The 24321-nt window shown below is 32.6% G+C and overlaps 2 protein-coding genes across 5 annotated transcripts in view; one reads left to right on the forward strand and one right to left on the reverse strand.

Moving 5' to 3' along the window:
• Positions 1-9187, reverse strand: part of LOC139521746 (serine/threonine-protein kinase ATR-like) — a 91172-nt gene extending 81985 nt beyond the window's left edge. The window contains exons 1-7 of the mRNA XM_071315318.1: positions 9082-9187; positions 5531-5593; positions 5003-5082; positions 4005-4184; positions 1484-1657; positions 1035-1150; positions 311-402 (exon numbers count right to left, since the gene is read on the reverse strand). Coding sequence (XP_071171419.1) covers positions 311-402; positions 1035-1150; positions 1484-1657; positions 4005-4184; positions 5003-5082; positions 5531-5574 — 686 coding nt within the window. The 5' untranslated portion in view covers positions 5575-5593; positions 9082-9187. The remainder of the gene's footprint in view (positions 1-310; positions 403-1034; positions 1151-1483; positions 1658-4004; positions 4185-5002; positions 5083-5530; positions 5594-9081) is intronic.
• Positions 9188-9249: 62 nt separating this feature from the next.
• Positions 9250-15889, forward strand: LOC139519107 (archaemetzincin-2-like). 4 transcript variants are annotated; one of them, XR_011663514.1, is made up of 3 exons: positions 9250-9364; positions 10929-13959; positions 14796-15020. XR_011663514.1 is itself a non-coding variant. In XM_071310914.1 (2 exons), the coding sequence occupies exon 2, from the start codon at positions 12614-12616 to the stop codon at positions 13859-13861; it is 1248 nt and encodes a 415-aa protein (XP_071167015.1). In that variant the 5' UTR covers positions 9250-9364; positions 10929-12613; the 3' UTR covers positions 13862-15453. The 4 variants fall into 4 exon arrangements, 2 of the variants coding, with proteins under 2 accessions (XP_071167015.1, XP_071167016.1); XR_011663515.1 differs by having other exon boundaries at positions 9253-9364; positions 12707-13959; XM_071310914.1 differs by having other exon boundaries at positions 10929-15453.
• The last annotated feature ends 8432 nt before the right edge of the window (positions 15890-24321 follow it).

Below are 24321 nucleotides of genomic sequence, written 5' to 3' on the forward strand. Positions count from 1 at the left end.
CTCAGAGTAGCTTCTGTCTGGGCAGCAATCGGTGAAAGGGTTAAAACTAGAAAGATCATATCATGTGTACTAAGTTTCAAGTTGATTGGACTTCAACTTCATCAAAAACTACCTTGACCAAAAACTTTAACCTGAAGCGGGACGAACGGACGCATGGACGAATGAACAAACGAAGAGACGGAGGCACAGACCAGAAAACATAATGCCCCTCTACTATCGTAGGTGGGGCATAAAAATTGAGCACTTCACAAAACATTTAAAAACTGAACTGCAATAATATTATGAAAATTGAAATTTGTTTAATACTCACACTGCATTTAGCTGAAGACATTCACAAATCTTTATACTATTAATTGTTAATGTCACTTGGCTTTTAATAGTTTGTGGTATACCCTCTTCTCTCTGAAAAAAATGTACAACAGTTCATCTGCTAATTGCTGAACAAAAAATACAGTATAAGTATAGTCAGCTATACAAGGCATAGACATAAAAGTTGTGAAACCAAACAACCTAATTTACAACAATTTTACACAAATTTTTGACAAATTTATCAAAACAAATACACCTCATCACTTTTTGTCCCCCATTTCATCACAAAGGTTCTGGTAGAAATTTGGACATCATAATACAAATTTAATTTAGCCTCCATGGGGGAAATCCCCCGCAAATAGTGACAGTTGGCAGGTATGAAATTATCTGACGCCACAATGGAAAAGTGTTTATTGTATGATGTCAATAGTTGAAATGGTGCATATTCTTGGGTAGCCAGGAGCAGATTTCCAAATAGCAATAAGGTGTATTGTATAACAGGCATGAACAAACAACCAGTTAATTGCAGGCTACTGACTTATTTACTATGTTTATTCTTAAAGCTTTGGGGAAATCAAGCCTATTAACAATTTCCTTTAACGATGATCAAATTAAGGAGTTGTATCTGTTGAGTTTGATATAAACCGATTTTTTAATTCAACAGAACTTTACACATGCAGCATTGATAACACTTCATTACATGATTCAATATATAAATTCATTACCTTATCAGGTGGTACAAGACTTGAATTCACTGTTTGTAAGTCAACAGCAAATCTTTTCAAGTCTACGCTGTAATGGTTGTTACTCTCGTACAGTCTATCGTTAGCTTTAACCAAATCTAAAATATAAGACATACCGGTACTTTTCTGCACTATACACATTTCTTTTTGGGTCATCTCTTTTACAAGAAATTTATACCTTGCTTTTAATTCTGAAAAAAGGACATTGAAAAAAAGAAATCTGACCATTCATTTTATTGCACTAGCCTGTAATTCTCATTAACATCTGTGAAATGTAGTGTTTAATATAAATTAACTAGCTACTTTATTTTTTTTAATTTACTATTTCAGCCATAACTATAAATTTCTAATCTACAATATTTTGATATCAGAAACACTAAGACAGAAAAATGAAGCTTTCTTTTTCATACTGAACCTAAGATGACTTTTACCTGCAATTATGTGTACGATTTCTGTTAACATGGTGCAGTAGTAGTAACCGTTTCTCCATTTCAAAATAAGGAACAGCTGTTTTATAATGTCAATACATAAGTTCTGATATGTAGCCTCAAATTCTACCTCACTCAGGAAACCAATCAATGTACACATAAACCATTTGGAAAACTCTAAAATAAAAAACTAGAGGCTCTAAAGAGCCTGTGTCGCTCACCTTGGTCTTGTGCATATTAAATAATGGACACGGATAAATTCATGACATAATTGTGTTTTGGTGATAGTGATGTGTTTGTAGATCTTACTTTACTGAACATTCTTGTTGCTACAATTATCTCTGTCTATAATGAACTTGGCCCAGTAAATACAGTGGAAAATATTTTCTACAAATTTACAAAAATTTATGAAAAATGTTAAAAATTAACTATAAAGGGCAATAACTCCTTAAGGGGTCAATTGACTATTTTGGTCATGTAAACTTATTTGTAGATCTTATTTTGCTGAACGTTATTGCTGTATACAGTTTATCCCTATCTATAATAATATTCAAGACAATAACAAAAACGGCAAAATTTCCTTAAAATTACCAATTCAGGACAGTAACCTAACAACGGGTTGTCCGATCCATGTGAAAACATCAGGGCAGATAGATCTTGACCTGATAAACAATTAAACCCCGTCAGATTTTCTCTTAATGCTTCGTTTTTTGAGTTATAAGCCAAAAACTGCATTTTACCCCTATGTTCTATTATTAGCCGTGGCAGCCATTTTGGTTGATTGGCCAGGTCACGCCACACATTTTTTAAACAAATTACCCCAATGATGATTGTGGCAAAGTTTAGTTTAATTTGGCCTAGTAGTTTCAGAGAAGAAGATTTTTGTAAAAGATTACTAAGATTTACGAAAAAATGGTTAAAAATTGACTATAAAGGGCAATAACTCCTTCAGGGGTCAACTGACCATTTTGGTCATGCTGACTTATTTGTAAATCTTACTTTGCTGAACATTATTGCTGTTTACAGTTTATCTCTATCTATAATAATATTCAAGATAATAACCAAAAACAGCAAAATTTCCTTAACATTACCAATTCAGGGGCAGCAACCCAACAACAGGTTGTCCGATTCATCTGAAAATTTCAGGACAGATAGATCTTGACCTTATAAACACTTTTACTACATGTCAGATTTGCTCTAAATGCTTTGATTTTTGACTTATAAGCCAAAAACTGCATTTTACCCCTATGTTCTATTTTTAGCCATGGCGGCCATCTTGGTTGGTTGGCCGGGTCATGCCACACATTTTTTAAACTAAATATCCCAAAGATGGTTGTGGCCAAGTTTGGATTAATTTGGCCCAGTGGTTTCAGAGGAGAAGATTTTTGTAAAAGATTACTAAGATTTACAAAAAATGGTTAAAAATTGACTATAAAGGTCAATAACTCCTAAAGGGGTCAACTGACCATTTTGGTCATGTTGACTTATTTGTAAATTTTACTTTGCTGAACATTATTGCTGTTTACAGTTTATCTCTATCTATAATAATATTCAAGATAATAGCCAAAAACAGCAAAAATTCCCTAAAATTACCAGTTCAGGGGCAGCAACCCAATAACGTGTTGTCAGAGTTATCTGAAAATTTGAGGGCAGATAGATCTTGACCTGATAAACAATTTTACCCCATGTCAGATTTGCTCTAAATGCTTTGGTTTTTGAGTTATAAGCCAAAAACTGCATTTTACCCCTATGTTCTATTTTTAGCCATGGCGGCCATCTTGGTTGGTTGGCCGGGTCACGCCACACATTTTTTAAACTAGATACCCCAATGATGATTGTGGCCAAGTTTGGTTTAATTTGCTCCAGTAGTTTCAGAGGAGAAGATTTTTGTAAAAGTTAACGACGACGGACGACGACGGACGACGGACGACGACGACGCCGGACGCCGGACGCCAAGTGATGGGAAAAGCTCACTTGGCCCTTCGGGCCAGGTGAGCTAATAAAATGAAAATCCTTAGTATGGAAACAATATATCCTGTTATGATGATGCATTCAATAAGATCTTTAGAAAATGTGCAGTTTATTTAGACATAGTTTTCAGAAAATCTAAGAAATTGAAATACATGTACTATATATATTTTTTTAATATTTTATGTTAAGCAGCTTTTAAAATATAAGTTGGTGAGAGTAGATCTTCAACAGTCTCTTTATTCACAACCTGTCTGGTAACTTCATTGAAGATTGAATTGTGACCTCTGGGTGTGTTCTTTATTTAATTCTGGTGTGGGGTTGCTGTCTTAATGATTTCTTTAACAAAGTCTTTTACTTTTATTGTAGTGTAAGATTCTATAACATTAGTTTTTTATGCTTGAATCACTTATAATCATAAACAAAACATGAGTAACACTTCAACAGACTAACTACTCATCAAATACATCTAGTGCAACCCATGTTTTGAAGCACTTTTTGACATCTTCTAAAATTTATCTTATGAAACATTTTAAAATAGTACATTTTTACTTACCAAACGATATTTTCTCTTCCTCTGAATCAGTCCTGACTTGTGATAGAACTGGAGTTTCATCTCCTTGATGCTGAGGTGTAGCAAGGAATATTTCACTCTTATTTTTAGTTAAAATAAGAAACCATTGCAGGATGGTACAACACTCACTCTTATCCTGGTTTTCCTTCAGGGATTGTGCAACTAAAATCAAGAAGAAACATAATAAACATGGTTGACAATCAAGTCTGACTGTATGAGACCCTCATTGGTAGTCTAGGTTATACCTAAGAAGCAGACCTATAAAACATTCTTATAAGACAGCCATTTTGATTTGATGAACCAAAACGTTATAGAAAATCAAGTATTTAAACTTACTTTTATCTTATTTCCTAGTGAGGAACACCAACAAAAATGTCCATTTCATTTGCTGGTGTGATTCACGTGCAGCCCATGTTATATTGTAATTAGAACATGGCTTTGTTTTCAAAGCGAAAGAAGAATGTCATATTAGAACACCTGATACATTTCATATTCATTATATCAATATTTCCATCCAATTTGTAGTTGTTAACCAACATAATTTATGTTTAAATGAATCACTTTATTCACATTGCAATATTTGATGAATCTTCGAGTCACAACATTTTTATGTTTCACAGATAAAATTTATACTATTCAATTCTCATGGCAATTCCTATGGCACAATAAAAGCCTGAAATAGCTCTAACTGTCACATAATTTATAGATAGTATACTGTTATGGCTATATGAGGGGCCTGATGGGTTATTTTCGTTCTTCGTGATCAGCGCAATTTCGCTATCTTGATCCGTTTTTCTTCAGATTTCTTTTTTTTTTAATATATTTTCTGTGAATCGTGATTGACAAAAAAATCAACTTGTGAATCGTGATGAGACCCACCAATCAGGCCCCTCCTATATCAAATGCTCAAAATACAACCCATATTTGAACATGAAGTGAAATAATTGACAACAAAACAATCAATAATATACAAACTTTACCTTTTTCTGTGTTTGTGAAGAATGTCTCCCATAAAATGTATATCTTTTGCCTGCATTCATACGATGTAAATTGATCGAAACTGAAACAATAATAAAAATCTTAGCCACATGGTTACAATTCTTAGATGTTATGTGTCATACAATGTTCCATAATCATCAAATATAATGTATGATACAGTGTCCCATAATCAGCAAATACATTTGTTTCACTCACCTTTTACAAGACTTCCTTCTTTACAGAATCTGAACATTTCTGTATAATAATATTGTCAGGAGTAGTTTATATTGCATGACCTCCAGAACTGTCTTAACTCTAATATAAAGTTCTTATAATCAAAATGTATGTTGCTAAATTTTTTTTACTCCATACATATTTTATGAGACTTAATAAATAGCAATATATTCATTCAATGACCTTTTTATTGTATAGCAAAGCTTGAAAACTGAAGTGACTCATATTGCACAGGTAAGGAAAGGAAATCTGACTTTTGTACTACGAAAAGATAAAAAAAAAAATAATCTACCTACGTTTGTAATATTTCTACAACAAAATTTATATCTTCTCTGGACATGATGAATTCTCATTCATACCTGAAAACAAACATAAACAATGAGCATTAACATATGGATATTATCTGAGTTGGTCCGAGTTTTAAACTATATAATCATTTAGTCCCAATTATAGATGTATACTCTTGCATGAACCATACACATGTATGGACATATTAAGCAGGCCACCAGGGGTCTTTCTGTGTATTTTGGGGGAAAATACCCTGGTGATTTTTAACCCGAATAATTCAGTCGTTTTATTCCGCTGATCTACGAAGGCTACATTAACGCCTGAACATCTTCCTCGATAAAGACCGTCAACCGGAAAATTCACACCACTATGCAATATAGGAATTTTGATTTTTAAGTTGGCAGCTAAAGAAGGAGGAGTTCCGGATGTTAATTGATGTTAAATGATGTAAACTGATGTTAATTGATGTTAATTAATTATTATCCGATTTGTGTTAATTGAACACACATGTTTGGTGAGACAATTACAAGACAGTTACGCAGACTCATTATCCTGATCGCCGCCGATTTGCTCTCTCTCTCAGAGAGCAGGCGACGCGGCCAATGATCATAAGGAGTTCAAGCCCTTGTGTGGGAGAAAAATCGGACACGGAAAGGGCTTGAATTATTCGAGTTAGGGGATTTTGGGAGTTTTTTTATGTGATTTATAATGAAATTGGGAAGACACATATACCAGAAATAATATTTGTGTGTTTAGATCATTGAAAATTATCTTTTTCATGAAATTAAGTAAGAATGTACATGATTGCTATTTACAATTTAATTTTCCATTCTTTATGTTTTAAACTTAAAAGCAAGGGAATAAACTTTATTTTTATGATACTGCCTTATTTATCTTCAAAGACAGTATCATCAGTTAACCTTTTCTCAAATATGGCCATATTTACACCACAAATTTCACTTTGAGTACAGACAAACTGTGTGCCTGAAAAAGTTCAAGAACATGGCTGGACCAAGATTAATATAATCTAAATGCATTTCTAGTTTCAGAATATAAAAAAATTATCTAGATTTTGCTATCAATTTGTTTTTCATTCCTGCTGAAGGTGCTTAAATAAACAAAGTATAATATAACAAGTGAACTTTTTATGGTAACTACTGCTCACTGATGATACCCCCGCCGCAAGTGGATAATTTTAATAGTGTAAAAATATGCAAGTGTTCGGTAAACAGAAAGTTGTTGAGTGATGAATCTGAAAACGCATTACACGGTATAGCTGACTTGTATAAATCCTGAAACCAAATTTCAGAAATCCTTGTATAGTAATTCCTGAGAAAAATGTGACGAAAATTTTCAACTTGGCTATACATGTATGTAAAATCATACAAGTGTTCGATAAACATGGTAAACAGGAAGTTGTCGAGTGATGAATCTGAAAACGCATCACACAGTATTGCAGACTTATATAAACCCTGAAACCAAATTTAAGAAATCCTTGTATTGTAGTTCCTGAGAAAAATGTGACAAAAATTTTCAACTTGGTTATCATGTGTAAAATAATACAAGTGTTCGGTAAACAGGAAATTGTCGAGTGATGAATCTGAAAACGCATCACACAGTATAGCTGACTTATATCAAGTCTGAAACCAAATATCAGAAATCCTGGTAGTGCAGTTCCTGAGAAAAATGTGACGAACAAATTTTCAACTTGGCTATCAGGTGTAAAAATGATACAAGTGTTCGGTAAACAGGAAGTTGTCGAGTGATTTATCAGAAAACGCACCACACAGTATAGCTGACTTATATCAAGCCTGAAATTTCAGAAATCCTGGTAGTGTAGTTCCTGAGAAAAATATGACGAAAAATATTCATGGGACGGACGGACTGACTGATGGACTGACGGAAGGACAGACAGAGGTAAAACAGTATACCCCCCTTTTTTTTAATTAACTATCATTCATGATATAATTTATTATAAACAACTTTAAATTTGTGAAGGTAAGTACATGTATCATACATGTATCCAGGGCTCACACTACTTCAGAATTATTGGGACTTCTCTTTTTGAAACTGATAGGGAGAAGTGGTGAGATTTGAAAGAGAAGTGCTCATTCGCGCGGTGTGCTACAATGTTTGGATTTTACTATAGTATAAAGGGTCATATGTAAATAATGTTCTTTTTATATCATGTTATATTGTTCAAACCATATCTGAGTATACAATTAAAGTAACATTTCAAATTAAAAGTTGTTTAAGTTTTACTAAGGTTCTTGTGAGAAACTACCAACTAAATATTTAATATCTAGACTAGCACTAAAAAAAAAAAATATTTTAAAAAATGTAAAGAAATTATACTATATCAATTACAATTTAATTCAAAACTATCATGTGTATGAAATTCTGTGTTTCTCATAAAAAAATATAAAAGTTATAAAGCTGTGCCAAAATATATTGATATTGATAGTATAATAGTCTCAGAGACTGAGTTAAGCAACTTTAATCAATAGTTTGATACAATCCATAAAAAAATAGGGAATTATTTACACCAATCAATAAGATGTAACCAAAAGTCTCGCAATGCGTGTGGAATAAGAAAATTTTCCATTTGGGATCAATATTTTTCTGTCAGCTGTTCCAGCGGGTCCGTAGTAATTATTGTAAAAGTAAGGATTTCGGTCATAGCTGGTCTGGTTCAGATCCATAGTTTAGAAATCGGTCAATGGCGGACGATTGCAAGAAAATTTACAAAAATAAACGATGTTTGACAAGTTATTTGGAAAGGAACATGACGTTTTTAATGCAATAAATGGATTAAACATTTACTGGAGGCAACTTTTATCATGTTTAAATGAAGTAACAAACTTTTTTGCCGCCGAAATTTAGGCTGATGTACGTTTTCGAGTAACAATCACTGGAACTTGCGGAAATGCACGAAGTGATAAAAAGTTTTATTTTTATCAAATAACCTGCTACACACTGCAAAGACAATGCTTCAACCTCTTTTCTTAAGATAATGAATCGTTTATGTCGGAATTTCTTTAATTATCAATAAAAAATTGATGTTTCATCAACTTGGTAAAAAATGAAAATGTCCGATGACAGAAGCGACTGAAAGCGAATATCGTCAAGTACAAGGCGACTTGTTTTTGTTTTTGGGGGTTAGGGAAAGCGAAGTGATGGTCGGGAAAGCGACTTCTTCGCCCAAGTCGCCTGGTAGCGTGAGCCCTGTGTATCACTACCAGTACCTCTTTGCTTAACTATACACTTTTTTATTGTTTTTATTGTAAACAAATGGCCCACTCATTTGACAACATGGCCAGTGATATTGTTGCCTTTTTTCAAAACTACCTCTATAGTTTAAGTTATCACAGATGAAACCTTTGAACTGGGGTTATTGTTAATGTTCATGCAGTCAATATAATAACTGTCCTATGGCTATGCAGTTACATCCTAGATGTTCATCCCCTTTTTTTAACAATTATTGTTACAAAAAAATAATTCATACAGACTTTGTCCCCATTTACAGGTAATGCCTGCCTCGTATTATCTTTAAAATTACCTCTCAAGTAGATGAAAAGCTATAGTGTAAAAAAATTATCTGATTATATTATTGCTGAATCTGAAAAACAATTACTTTCCCGCCGTAATTAGTTTTCCTGGTAGCCGAATTTAAATTATCGTATAGAGCTAAGGAGTAATAAAATAGGGTACCAGTTCTGACACTATTTTTACCTTTACATAGAAAACTTGATTGCACAACCACTGAAGAAAACAGCTGACAGTGACAGTACAGTTATAATTAACATGATATTGAAACGAAAGAACCACTAAACCATTTACACGTAAGATTGTTTCCAATTTTTAATTTAATTGTTTTCAAACTTGAAAAGGTACCCTTTTTGTGTCATTTTGACCCGAGACTACTATAAGTTATAACACAGTTATCAGGTTATGTCTTATAGTAGGTCCGAGACCACAATTATTTCGTAGTGCATTTCTTTAACAACATAAATGAAAATAAAAAAAATCCCACCTGTACTTTCTCAAAGAAACTTTAACAGTGTGTTGTACTACTTTTGGGACAAATTATATCAAAATTCAGGGATCCACGATGGCGGAAGACAATTTAACGATGTCGCAGGTCATTTGACGATGGCGCAAGACATTTGAACAATGGCGCAAGACATTTGAACGGCGGGGCGCCATCGTTCAAATGTCTTGCGCCATCGTCAAATGACCTGCTCCATTGTTCAAATGTCTTCCGCCATCGTCAAATGACCTGCGCCATCCTTAAATTGTCTTCCGCCATCTTTCAAAACTGTTATCGTTTTAGTAGCCCGACGCCATTTTTTTTAGCAATTATAATCAAATGCATGTAATTGCATAACCCTCAGGCTTTTTTATATTATAATCCAATACAGTTCTAACACCTGAGGGATATCTGGATTAAGATCGCTAATCACTTGTACCTGAGCTTGTACAGTCATTCTCGACTAAAGTGGGGGGCATGAAGGCTTGGCCTTTGAAGTTATACTTCTATTTTATAGTATTTACAATGAAAATTCAAATAAATATAATTTAAATAAGCAATGAGTTAGCATGTTCACCAATCCTTATGTGGAGTGATGGTATACTTTGTTCACGCTTCACTGTACGGCGTACGCACGGTTTGTGATGGTGAAATTTCCTCCATGGTTCAATTTTCATCCATGGAGATCCCTGAAGTTATAGAAAACTTCATCGGCTCTAACTCAAAATATGGACAATTTTATGTTATAGGGCGTCGTGAAATCTTTTGACAGCTTCCGAAGTGCTAATTTTAAACCTTTTTCAGCTGGACCACATCACTACTTTCCTTAAAAATTCTGGACCCAAATTTTTTTACAGTGTAATTTCACCCCCCTACTTGCAATTTGAGGCATTAAACATGGAGAAATAAATTTGGAAGGGGTATAAAAATTAATGGCAAGTTACCCACTGTCAACACTAGGGACTATATTTGTGAACAACGAAAATCAAAAAATCAAGGGACGACAATTGTGGTCTCAGACCAGTAGTATCAGTTTTGACATCTATGAAAATGAGGAGTTTGTTTATGTTGGTAACATGCTGATTTCTTTCAGTTTAATTGTATATTTATTTATCAGTTTATAGTGGATTGGGAAACAACTGAATAAGTTATGACAACTAAACAGCTGAATAAGTTATGACAACTTAAAACAGCTGAATAAGTTATGACAACTTATATCAATCCCTTTCCACTTTGTGACTGCTGCCTTGTAGCGGCATAATAGTCAGCTCTTTTTCAAAATCTACAAGCTCTTAGGAACACCAAGTTTATGTAAAAGTTTATGTCAATCATAAATAATGTTGTTGTGGTCCTAATTTGATAAATTTTGTTTGTAGTGGCTTATATATGGATATCGTATGCCAATAGAAATGCCAAAAGTAAGAACAAAGAGGACTAAAACTGTGAAGTATATACCTTATGCCTCTGGCTATGTTCCTCCTACCAACAGAGAACACATTGAAGCTGTGGGGTGTGATGGTTTTGTACCACCTGAATTTAATTGTCAGCCTGATAAAGATTTTATATGTTTCAATCCAATTCCGACACCAACAAGTATTGATGATTGGTTAGCACAGTATGTTGCTCCTGGTCAGACCTATGCTGACTATTTATCGACATGCTCATGGTTATCACCAAGTCCGGTCAATGGTATAAATCAGAAGTTTATTCCAACTGGTACAAATCTAGGTGACAAATATCCTGACGGGAAAATATATCTTTTACCGATTGGGAAATTTAGTGGCAAAGGCTTTATCCACTTCAATGAACTAGCAAGTTTTGCTGAAATATATTTAGGAATACCTGTTGTTATCCTAAATGGAATTGATATTGATGTGAATTTCACAGATAAAAAAGTTTATTGGACAAATAGTGTTTCGGAAAGCTCATCTAATGGTGAGAGTTCAATACCTCCTAGCAATATAGCTTTGGAAAGTAGATTCTATGGCAAACATCACCAGATAGGAATAGCCAGTTTGTTATATATGCTTCGTCAAAATATTCCCAAAGATGCCTTGTCAGTGATTGGATTAACAATGAGTGATTTATACAGAGAACAATCAGACTTATTTGTTGCTGGTTGGGCTGCAGGTGGAGATCATGTGGCAGTATTCAGTTTCTTCCGTTATGATCCATCACTAACTTTTTCCAATGCTTATTGGTATAATATTCGTAGAAATCAGCGTATGTCTCAGGAGCATATTCAGAAGCTTACATTCCAAAGAAGTTGTAAATTACTTGTGCATGAGATAGGGCACTTATTGGGTATCGGACATTGCATATTCTTTGAGTGTTGCATGAATGGTTCTGGACATTTAGAAGAAGATTTTCGTCAGCCTATGCATTTATGTCCAGTGGATTTACATAAACTTCAAACACTTGTGGGATTTAATGTTTTAACAAGATATGAAAATCTCCTCAAATTTTATCAGCATCATGGTATGAATGAAGAAGCTGAATGGATTTCTAGACGTATTGACTTTATAAAAAATGCACCAGTAGAAATAATTTAAAATCTGTTCTATATCATTATCACTTTCATTGACATTGTTTTAGTTTGCTACATGTACTATATATTAAAAGAATTTCCATCTTTATTTTTTATTTTGAGAGCAATAGCAGTATATCATCTTTTGTGTCAAATATAGCATTGAAAATGATACTGTTAGTGAGAGAGAGAACATCAGGGTTAATATGAACATAACAAAAATGATAGGTTTTTTTATAATCGAACCTTTCTCATCCATTGATAGCTCTTATATGAACTCCTATACCACGTGCAGTGCTAGTATACTAATATTGTTTAAAAAAAAAAAGGCTATTTATCCATTAAAATCCACATTTTTTTGTTTTTTACCAAGACTGGGAGCAGATTTAAAATGTAAGTAAGATACAATAGTCTTTTAACAACATTACATGGGAGATAACTCAATCTTATTCTGTTTACAACTATAATAGTAGCACTGTAAAGGTAAACTTTACAAAAGTGTTATGACAAACCAGATTTTACCAATGCATATACATGTCAATCATAAAAGGCATGTCTTTTGGCTTTTGGAATGCTATATTACTGTATAACATAAAACATAAGCAATTTCTCCCATTTCAATTGCAGAAACTGAAGATGCCTAAAATAAAGAAAACAAAGGTGAACAGTAAATATGTACCATATGCATCAGGATTTAGACCTCCAAACAAAGATAAACAACTCAAGGCTATTGGCTTTGATAGTGGTGTTCCACTAGAATACCATGCATTGAAACATGACAATTTTGAATTCTTCAAACCAGTTCCTAAACCTACAAATATAGATGACTGGTTAGCACAATACAATGAGGAAGGACAAACCTACAAACAGTTTCTACAGGATTGTCCGTGGATATCATCTAGGAAGAGAAAGAGTTTGAAACAGAGATTTGTTCCTGAAGGAACCAACATACTGGAGAAATATCCAGATGGTAAAATTTATATTGTACCTGTTGGAAAATTTGATGGCCATCATTACTTCTATTTTGATGAGCTTGCCAAGTTTGCTGAGATCTATTTAGGAGTTCCTGTATCTACATTGCCGGGTGTAGATCTTGATGTCAAAAGTAATGATAGAAAAGCATTATGGGTAGAACATCCATCAGAGGCAAGTCAGTTGAAAAGCAATACAAAGAGAAGTAGTTCAAGAACAAAACAACACACATTAGAAAGTAGATTTAAAGGCACTCAATATCAGTTGGGTGTTAAAGATTTACTGAAAATGCTTCATCTCAAAATTCCAGATGATGCACTTTGTTTGATTGGGTTGACTATGAGTGATTTGTTTTGTGATGATACAGATCTCTTTGTGGCAGGAATGGCTGCTGGAAATCATCGTGTGGCTATCTTTAGCTTTTATCGTTACAATCCTTCCCTGTCATTTTCACAAGCTGATTGGTTTGATGTTACCATGGACAAAAAACAGACGCAAGAAAACATTCGAAAGATTATGTTTCAAAGAAGTTGTAAACTTTTAGTTCATGAAATTAATCATCTTTTAGGCATTGATCATTGTATATTTTATGACTGTTGTATGAATGGGTCGGGTCATCTTTCAGAAGATTTCCGTCAGCCTATGCATCTTTGTCCTGTTGATCTACACAAACTTCAGAAATTAGTTGGCTTTGATATACTTATAAGATATAACAAATTATTGAAATTCTATGAGAAACATGACATGGAAGATGAAAAGGAGTGGGTTTCAAAGAGAATCAAAATGATTGGACAGATTTCCAAATCATAAAATCAAGAGCAGTAAGTGTAAAGTCAAAGCAGTTGAAGTTATCTCCCCTAGTGCATGTTTATGTTAATTTACAATGTGTGGAGATGTTGACCTTATTTGTATTTATCATATCCTTGGATTCTTTAAATCATAATCGATAATAGTTATATATGTTACAGTGAATTTGTATAATCAGTGATTATGTAGAATCCCTGAAATTTTCAGGGATTATGTAGAATCACTGGCTAGTTTAGGGATTATATAGAATCCCTAAGATTTTCAGGGATTATGTATAACTGAAATGAAGAAATTGTTTTATTTGTAATGAAATGAATAAAAGTAAAATAATTATAAACATAAATTGTAATATGTTATGCACAATTTATCAAAATGATAACCCCAATGTTTTTAGAATGTTAGGCACAATATATCAAAATGTTTAACACAATGTATTAAAATAATATGCTTCACATCTGTTTTTACTACAATATCCACATTTAAAAAACCTTTTCCTTCACATATTGAAGCAGATTTTACGACACACCTAAGAGAAATAAAAAGTTCATTAAAAATATTTGTAGGTACTCCCCAAAAAAGGGAAATAGCAACCTCGACCTAGTTGGAGCAAGATACCATGTTTTGTGACCAGGTGATATCCTTCTTCAGATTTTTTGTAAACAATTGCCATTATGTTTTTTGGGTTTCCCTTTCCTTTTTTACCCTGTGGAATTGTTATGAGAATATTACACTAAATGCACAATTACTTTATATACGAGTGTTTCATTTCATGTTCATCTTCACGTAAATTAATGAGAAAAAAATAATGTTCAAACTTTATCATGTTAGCATGAAGATAGGATGATCTAAGATATCTAATTATGTGTCCTGAATTTAGGACGAAAAATGCGATATATCCTATGATAAGAGAGCTTCAAGAACATGACTTAAGATAAAGACTTGTATTAAGATGGTCTTAGGACACGTCCTAATCCTAAGATAGCTTTAAGAACACTACCCCTGCTTCCTATAAAATTTTGGCTAATGTGGCGTAAATCAAACAACAATCAATCAATCCTATAAAATTTTGTTTTGATTTCAATCCTTAGTTCTGCCTGTTTTTCTATTAAATTTAGATGGGTAAGTTCTCTTCTTGTTCATTTGCACAAAAATAAATGAAAAATAATCTTCTTCACCATTTGTTTTTACAAATAGAACATGAATATCCGTTTGATACTGGCTTTTAATAAACAAACAATACATGTAAAGTTATCTCTATATAAGTGGAATTTTGGTGTTATTCATTTTGAAGTCTTCAACTTTTATCTCAAAACCCTGTGTTAGTTTAAGAAATAATTCTTTCATGCCATGCTCTATGCTCATTTTAACATGGGTAGGCATTATATTTGTTAATATCTTCATACCGAGCAATAGAGAGGTATTAAATGTTTACAAATATAATGCCTATTCATGTTAAATGAGCATAGAGCATGGCATGATAGAATAATTTCAATTCTAATAGGAATATTTTGAACTTTTGTACTTCGAAGCGGACCTATAGTAGATGGTCAAAATGTCGCCATATTGATTTGATGAACAAAAACGTTATAGAAAAATCAACAGTTTATAAATAAAAAAAGAACAGAAACATTTAAACTTACTTTTAGAATGTTTTTATTTAATTTCCTAGCGAGCAACATCAACAAAAATGTTTATTTTGATCTCTGGCGTTGTTCAAAATTCATCTGACGTTGCAATTTCAATTGTGACGTCAATCACGTGCAGCCCATGTTCTATTAGAATTAGAACATGGCTTTGTACCCAAAGCTAAAGAAGAATGTCATATTTGAATATATCATTAGGGATTATATATAATTACTAAGGATTTTAGTGATTCTACATAATCCCTGATTATACAAATTCACTGTAACATAAATACATGTTCTTGGGGACCAAATGAAAGTCAATGTTTTGGAAAATGAAAAAAGCTCAATTTTATCACCAGATTTTCGTTAAAAAAATACCAGTTAATAATTAGATGATTTGAATTATGATTATGAATTATAAAAAATATACAAATTATATATATGGCAAATGTAAGGTTCAGATTTTATAATCATGTAAATTAGTGGTGTTCTTGATTTCGGCAACTTTCATTATATTAAAGCAATAATTTCTGAAATTACAGTATATTATTTGCCAACTCTAAATATTGGTTATAGTTTTCAAACAATAACTTGTGTTTAAGTGTATGAATCTCTTTGAAATTATACCACAAGTTTCCATATCATGAAGGCATGGTTAGTATTGACTCTGGGGGTTTTTGCTCAAATTTCTTTTTGGAATTAGGGGCAAAAGGGCCAAAAAAAGGGAAACTGGTCAATGGACAATTAAGACAATTTTAAAAAGCAGTGTTAGTGAGTTAATTCAAAAACATTTGACATACAATGTTGGTTATGTTCTGATTTACCTTTCTTACACTACTTGTAAATTATGTTTAAAGAAATGTCAGGTTTTAGACTAATTGCAAAAAAAAGGGGGGTGGTAGCAGCTTTCATTTTTATTCCAAATTTCTCAAGTTCCAAATTTTTGAAAAGTTTTAAGAAGAAATCTTTAATTGCACAATATTGCTCAATAGATTTGTAAGATCTTGACATTTGTTTTGTGTCAGAAACTCATTATGTCAAAAATTTGATCGCAATCCAAATTCAGGGCTGTATCAATCTTGAATGTTGTGTCCATACTTGCCCCAACTGTACAGGGTTCAACCTCTACGGTCGTATGAAGCTGCGCCCTGTTGAGCACCTGGTTCAAAAGAGCTGAGATGGATAGAAATTGACATAATGCAAGTGCAACTATACATGTACATGTATAAGATATAGATTGATTTTGGGACATTCAAATACCAAATGGAAAATACATGTTAGTCTCTTTTGTAAAAATTCTTATAACAAGTAATTTTTCCAACAGTTACACAGACATTCTATAGAAATATTTTCAACCTGAAATAGGATTACAGATATATAAGTATTCATTTTATAAGTAGATATAGGAAGATGTGGTATGAGTGCCAATGTGGTTGATTTCTTTCCGATGCAGCTCATAAGATAATGGCATTGTGATGTAAATAAAAACTATATACCGTATATAAACATTTTATTAAAGATTAATTGATTTCATATGAAAGTAAGGACTTCAGAAAACTTGTATGGTCTGAAATTAGAAAAAGTTGAGCAAAAATAAAAATCAATCTCTTAAAGGATACCTTGTATGAAAAGTAAGTACTAAGAGGACTACCAGAAGGCCATCAAACATAAGGGTTAAAAGAATACAAGAAAGATCAACAGTAGTCCACCAAATATTGCACTGAAAACTGAATATAGTCTTTAGGAAACCCACCAATGATCGAAGATGGAATCAGGTGGACTGGAAGGGTAAGAATTTCCTGTGTATTTTATGTAATAAATTTTTTAAAAAGTGTAAATTTTACAAAAGCTGCTTTTTATGAATGTAACTAAAAAAAATTAAAAGGGAAATGTTTAAATATTTTTCACATTCTCCAATTTAAAAGACATATTTTAAATGGTCATGTACACAAGTACCTATAGTTTGTTGTTTTAGTGTTGATATGTTCAGCATTTTTCTATATTGAATATGATATGTGCAACCGTTTATTAAACTATCTTTATTGAAAAACTGTGATATACTGTGCATGCTCAGGGATTATTATATTCAATAAATCGTTAAAATAGAAACATCTTTATATTTATTTTCCGATACAGTTAGTGGTCTTGTCATATATATTGGAAATTGTTGTGAGAAACTCTCAATATGATTTGTGACTTTCCTGTGACATAAGTCATAGAAGGCCAGAAATAGGGATAACTATCTTGTGGCGGTTTATACTACCGGTACTTGTATAAAGCTTTTTATTGCATAAGGTAGAAGTCCTAGATGCTTCATACCTTATTTTGAGATTTGTTATGAGACTAAGATTTCGTCTGCCATATGTCCATTGCATTTGACCTCATTTTCATGGTTCATCAACTGCTTGAAAAAAAAGAAAGTTCTTTTGTCATGTGAATTTAAAATGATTAATAGGATAATTATATTTGGGTTCCTTGCAAGGTCTTCATTTCCATCATATAGGGTTCACCTGACCTTTGTCTCGTTTCATAGATCAGTGATCAAAGTTTGAATCATCAAACTAACAGTTACTTGATTAGGTCTGTTTCTCAGATAACAGTAAGTCAACTACATGTGGTGTATATAATAACTGTAAGGGGTACATGCAAGCCTGGCAGGTTTCATCTGATAGATGCTGATATTTGGCCCCATGTTCATGGTTCATTGATCAATGTTAAATTTTAACTGATTTTTATTTATTTTGGGATGAAAGGCAAGCTGCTGCAAAACAGTGTCTGTTCATCAACATGAAAGGGCTTATGTGTTCTCAGTACTGAGTTTAGAATGTTCAGTAGCAAAAAAAATGTTCATTATATGAATTTGAGTTATTTCCCTTTGAACAAAAATTAATTTCTTTATCCTTTGAACTCTTGTTTAGAGCTGTTGTAATGCCTAAATATAGTATCCATACTTGTTCAACTCTTCAGGTATCTGGTTTGCTGTCACTCTGATGCCTCCTGTTTGTGTTTGTTCTGTTTTTATACGACCGCAAAATTTGAAAAAATTATCGTCGTATATTGCTATCACGTTTGCGTCGTTGTCTGCGTCGTCGTCGTCGTCCGAATACTTTTAGTTTTCGCACTCTAACTTTTGTAAAAGTGAATGGAAATCTATGAAATTTTAACACAAGGTTTATGACCACAAAAGGAAGGTTGGTATTGATTTTGGGAGTTTTGGTCCCAACATTTTAGGAATTAGGGGCCAAAAAGGGCCCAAATAAGCATTTTCTTGGTTTTCGCACTATAACTTTAGTTTAAGTTAATAGAAATCTATGAAATTTTGACACAAGGTTTATGACCACAAAAGAACGGTTGGGATTGATTTTGGGAGTTTTGGTTTCAACAGTTTAGGAATTAGGGGCCAAAAAAGGGCCCAAATAAGCATTATTCTTGGTTTTCGCACAATAACTTTAGTTTAAGTAAATAGAAATCAATGAAATTTAAACACAATGTTAATGACTACAAAAGGAAGGTTGGTATTGATTTTGGGAGTTTAGGTCCCAGCAGTTTAGGAATTAGGGGCCAAAAAGGGACCCAAATAAGCATTTTTCTTGGTTTTCGCACCATAACGTTAGTATAAGTAAATAGAAATCTATGAAATTTAAACACAAGGTTTATGACCATAAAAGGAAGGTTGGTATTGATTTTGGGAGTTTTGGTCCCAACAGAATAAGGGGCCCAAAGGGTCCAAAATTAAACTTTGTTTGATTTCATCAAAATTGAATAATTGGGGTTCTTTGATATGCCAAATCTAACTGTCATGACTGTGTATGTAGATTCTTAACTTTTGGTCCTGTTTTCAAATTGGTCTACATTAAGGTCCAAAGGGTCCAAAATTAAACTTAGTTTGATTTTGACAAAAAATGAATCAGTTAGGTTCTTTGATATGCTGAATCTAAAAATGTACTGAGATTCTTGATTATTGGCCCAGTTTTCAAGTTGGTCCAAATCGGGGTCCAAAATTAAACTTTGTTTGATTTCATCAAAAATTGAATAAATGGGGTTCTTTGATATACCAAATCTAACTGTGTATGTAGATTCTTCATTTTTGGTCCTGTTTTCAAATTGGTCTACACTAAAGTCCAAAGGGTCCAAAATTAAACTTAGTCTGATTTTAACAAAAATTGAAATCTTGGGGTTCTTTGATATGCTGAATCCAAAAATGTACTTAGATTTTTTATTATGGGCCCAGTTTTCAAGTTGGTCCAAATCAGGATCTAAAATTATTATATTAAGTATTGTGCAATAGCAAGTCTTTTCAATTGCACAGTATTGCGCAATGGCAAGAAATATCTAATTGCACAATATTGTGAAATAGCAAATTTTTTTTAAATTAGAGTTATCTTTCTTTGTCCAGAATAGTAAGCAAGAAATATCTAATTGCAAAATATTGTGCAATAGCAAGATTTTTTTTTAATTGGAGTTATCTTTCTTTGTCCAGAATCAACTTAAATCTTTGTTATATACAATATACAATGTATATTCACTTTTTACTACCAACTGATAAATTAAAATAATCTTTACCATTCAGTGATAACAAGCAGTTTTTTTACATCTTAATATTTTATGATGTATTTAAATGAGTAGTTATTGTTGCAAACTCCATTAGAAATTTTAATTGAGATTAGTTTTGGAATAAGGGAAAGGGGGATGTGATTAAAAAAATTGGGTTCAATTTTTCTCATTTGAAATTTCATAAATAAAAAAGAAAATTTCTTCAAACATTTTTTTGAGAGGATTAATATTCAACAGCATAGTGAATTGCTCTAAGAGAAAACAAAAATTTTAAGTTCATTAGAACACATTCATTCTGTGTCAGAAACCTATGCTGTGTCAACTATTTAATCACAATCCAAATTTAGAGCTAAATCCAGCTTGAATGTTGTGTCCATACTTGCCCAAACGTTCAGGGTTCAACCTCTGCGGTCGTATAAAGCTACGCCCTGCGGAGCATCTGGTTCAAATATTTGAAGCAATAGGTCTACAATATATTTGGTATATGGAATGATTGCTATGACCCTCTGCTATGTGCACAAGTATATCTGGCAGATATTTACTTACTAGTAACTTGACCCCATTCTAATGATTCATTGGTAAATGTTGAGTTTTGTTAGTTTTGTCCTCTCCTCAGATACTACCAGCAATAAGGTAACTTTACTTTGTGTATCATCTGACCTTGACCTGATTTCCGTGGTACATTCGTCAGTGTTAAGTTTCCCCTGTGAAATTCGTTTTTAGATACTTTAAGTTATAAGTGAACTATATATGGTGCATGGAAGGATTACAAAGTGTTCTTGTCTGGCAGGTACCATCTGACCTTGACTTCATGTTCATTTTTCATTGGTGGATGTCAGGTTTCCTGGTTAAATTTGTTTCCATATATATTGTAAGCATTAGGTTAACTATATTTGGTCAATGGAATGATTGTAAGGTGAAAATGTTTGTCTGGCAAGTGTCATCTGGCCTTGACCTTATTTTCGTGGTTTATTGGGCAAAATTTAGTTTTCGTGGTTTAGTCTGTTTCTTGGATACTAAAACCAATTGGTTAAATTTGTTTGGTGTATGCAATAGTTTTTAAGTATGAATAAGAAGATGTGGTATGAGACCACTCTGCATCCAAATTATAATGTGTAAAACTTTAACCATTATAGGTCAAAGTATGGCCTTCAAGACGGAGCATTGGCTCACACCGAACAGCAAGCTATAAAGGGCATAAAACGACTAATTGTAAAACAATTCAAACAGGAAAGCCAACAGTCTTATCTGTTTAAAAACTAGAAACAAGAAACACGTATGAACCACACAAACAAACGATAACCACTGGCCGTGACAACAGGTGCAAACAAAAGCAACTGGTTGAAATGTATTAAAATGGCACTAACCTTCATCTTTAAGATTTAATTAATCTGAGACTTTTGTATGGTCTCTAACGACTGCCAAATGTGTATTATAAACTTCCATGGTTTTCCAAAGCTGGATTTGTGTATATAAGTCAGTGTTAATTATAAAGATTCCGTGGTATCAGGCTATCAGTTTTTCCAGGTTGTGTTGGTCAAATCGTGAATAAGTTTTTTGTTGGTTTTTAGACGACCGCAAAAAAATGTTTGCGTAGTATATTGGTATGATGTTGTCGTCTGCGTCGTCGTCGTCCGAAGACGCATTTAGTTTTCGGACAATAACTTTAATTTTAGTGAATGGATCTCTATAAATTTTAAAAAGAAGGTTCAATACCACTAAAGGAAGGTTGGGATTGATTTTGGGGGTTGTGGTCCAAATAGTTTAGGAATTACGGGCCAAAAAAAGGTCCAACTAAGCATTTTTTTGGTTTTCGCAGCTATTACATTTAAACACAAGGTTACTATTATATAAACCTCAAAAGAAAGGTTGGGACTGATTTTTTGAGTTTTGATCCAAACAGTTTATGAATTAGGGGCCAAAATTAAAAATTGAACTATTGGGGTGCCTTGATATGCCGAACCTAACCGTGTATTTAAAATTTTTATTTTCGGTCCCGTTTTCAAATTGGTCTACATTAAGGTCCAAAGGTTATATATATATCTTTATTCTCGTAAACCAAAGTACAATGGTACAGAGACATATACAAATAAATTAACATAGTATAAATTTTAAATACAAATGTAAAAATAGAGACATAAAGTGATTACCCAGGAGATTCTAGGCATTTAATAATAATTCTTATAAACTTGCACAAATTGTTTAGTTCAGACGGGTTGCTACTATTCATGAGACCTTGAAATTTTAGAATATAGGTTCCAAAATTAAATTTAGTTTGATTTTAACCAAAATTGAATTCGTGGGATTCTTTGATATGCTGAATCTTAACATGTACTAAGATTTTTGATTATGAAGGCAGTTTTCAAGTAAGTCCAAATCGAGGTTAAAAATTAAACTTTGAATATATGAGGTTCTTTGATGTGCTGAATCTTGCTTGGGCCCAGATATCAAATTGTTCAGCATTTAGGACTGAAGGGTTCAAAATTGAACTTTATTACATTTCTTCAAAAATTTAATTCTTGGGGTTCTTTTATATGCTGAATCTTACCATGTATTTTGATTTTGGATATTGGACCATAATAGGTAAATGTCCAATTTAAAAGTTTTTAAGTTCTTAGACCACAATCATTCTGTGTCAGAAACCTATGGTGTGTCAACTATTTAATCACAATCCAAATTCAGAGCTGTATCAAGCTTGAATATTGTGTCCATACATGCCCCAACTGTTCATGGTTCAACTTCTGCGGTCGTATAAAGCTGAGCCCTGCGAAGCACCTGGTTTTCTTCGTCTTAAGATTAAAATGATTTCATGTGCTGATGGCAATTAATAGGATTACAGAATGCACATCCTCCTTTCAAAAACAACTATTAGATTTATCAACTTTTGTTGCCAGTTTGCTAATTCCTATCTTATGTGACTTATGTCAATTTCAGTATATCTTTCGATAGTTAAATGACGTTTTGTGTATTTTTTTTCAACATATTCTGGTCCAAGTAAGATATAAATTGCAGCATCAGCAGATAGTTGTGGTAGTGACAGTAGTCTTTTAAGTGTGTTTTTGTGAGGGTTTTTTTTTTTTTTTTTGGGGGGGGGGGGGGTATGTCTGGTTTTAAAAGTGTTGTTGGGAATTTCAATTTCATAAAGCATTCTTGGTGCCACAGATGTTCTTAAAAGTTTGTATGCTATCAATATATTTGTTCAATCATAATTAAAACCTACATTTAGTCTTTATTCGAACTATTTAATATTCATTAGCTATTTACTCGGAATATGTACCAACATTGCAATATCTTGCAGTCGCTTTTGATTTATTAGAAAACATCCAAACACGTACACAATGTGTTACAAGAGGTCATTATTCATAACATATACTAAATATGACAAAAATTAACATGGGATTAAATACAAATAATTTAAATATCATTTGATAATGCGTCTTAATTTGGTTGAGGAGTATTCTAAGGTTTCTTCTAAGATTATACTCATGGGTAAAGCTGAGAATCGAACACTTAAAGTTTATATATTCTTTTAATATTATCAAACCTTAAATAAATAGAGGCATTAACATTTTGGAAGTGGATTAATCATTAATCCTTCTAACATTTGATCTGGGATTAATTTACACCTGACCAATTCCATTAATTTTTGTTCTTATAAATCCTTTTCTGAAAAATTCAACTTTTTAATTTAATTTAATTAAAACGGAATTAATTAATCAGTGAATAGGTGCAATAAACACGTAAAATAGCTTTACACTTCGGGGTTAACGACACTTTTAAATAATGGTTAATTGGATGGAGGGACAGTTATCTTACATAAATTTATGTGTCAAATTAGTCAAATAATAGCGGTATAAAAATTGTATTGTGTTTTCGGCGGACATGACCCCTGAGCCAGACTTTTATTACACACCGAATGTTGAAACACCATTTCAAGACTGAACCAACCTTCGTTAGTATCTCTTTAAACGTTTATTTTGTACAGTTATAATGTATTATGTAAATTTATGCAACTGTCAAAATGTTTATCCAATTACAGTACTTCAAATCTTGATTGAAAACATAGAGACCTTAAATACAAAACATTAAATATTCTGAAGTCATTTGCGATATATATTAGATACCTTATGTTTCAAGTTGGTTTCATTACCAACTATAAATTCTAATTAACAAAACGTGACGTATTTATCTTTTCAAATATATATTTAGTTATTTTAAATTTACAATTATGGTCTTAATTTTAAATTTGATATCTGTTATTGGAAAAAAATTCTTCACACGACT

Source organism: Mytilus edulis, chromosome 4, assembly GCF_963676685.1.
Source record: "Mytilus edulis chromosome 4, xbMytEdul2.2, whole genome shotgun sequence".
Classification (NCBI taxonomy): domain Eukaryota; kingdom Metazoa; phylum Mollusca; class Bivalvia; order Mytilida; family Mytilidae; genus Mytilus; species Mytilus edulis.

Coding starts and splice junctions, on each gene's coding strand:
- LOC139519107 (XM_071310914.1), top strand. CDS start 12,614: ATGTCAATCATAAAAGGCATGTCTTTTGGCTTTTGGAATGCTATATTA.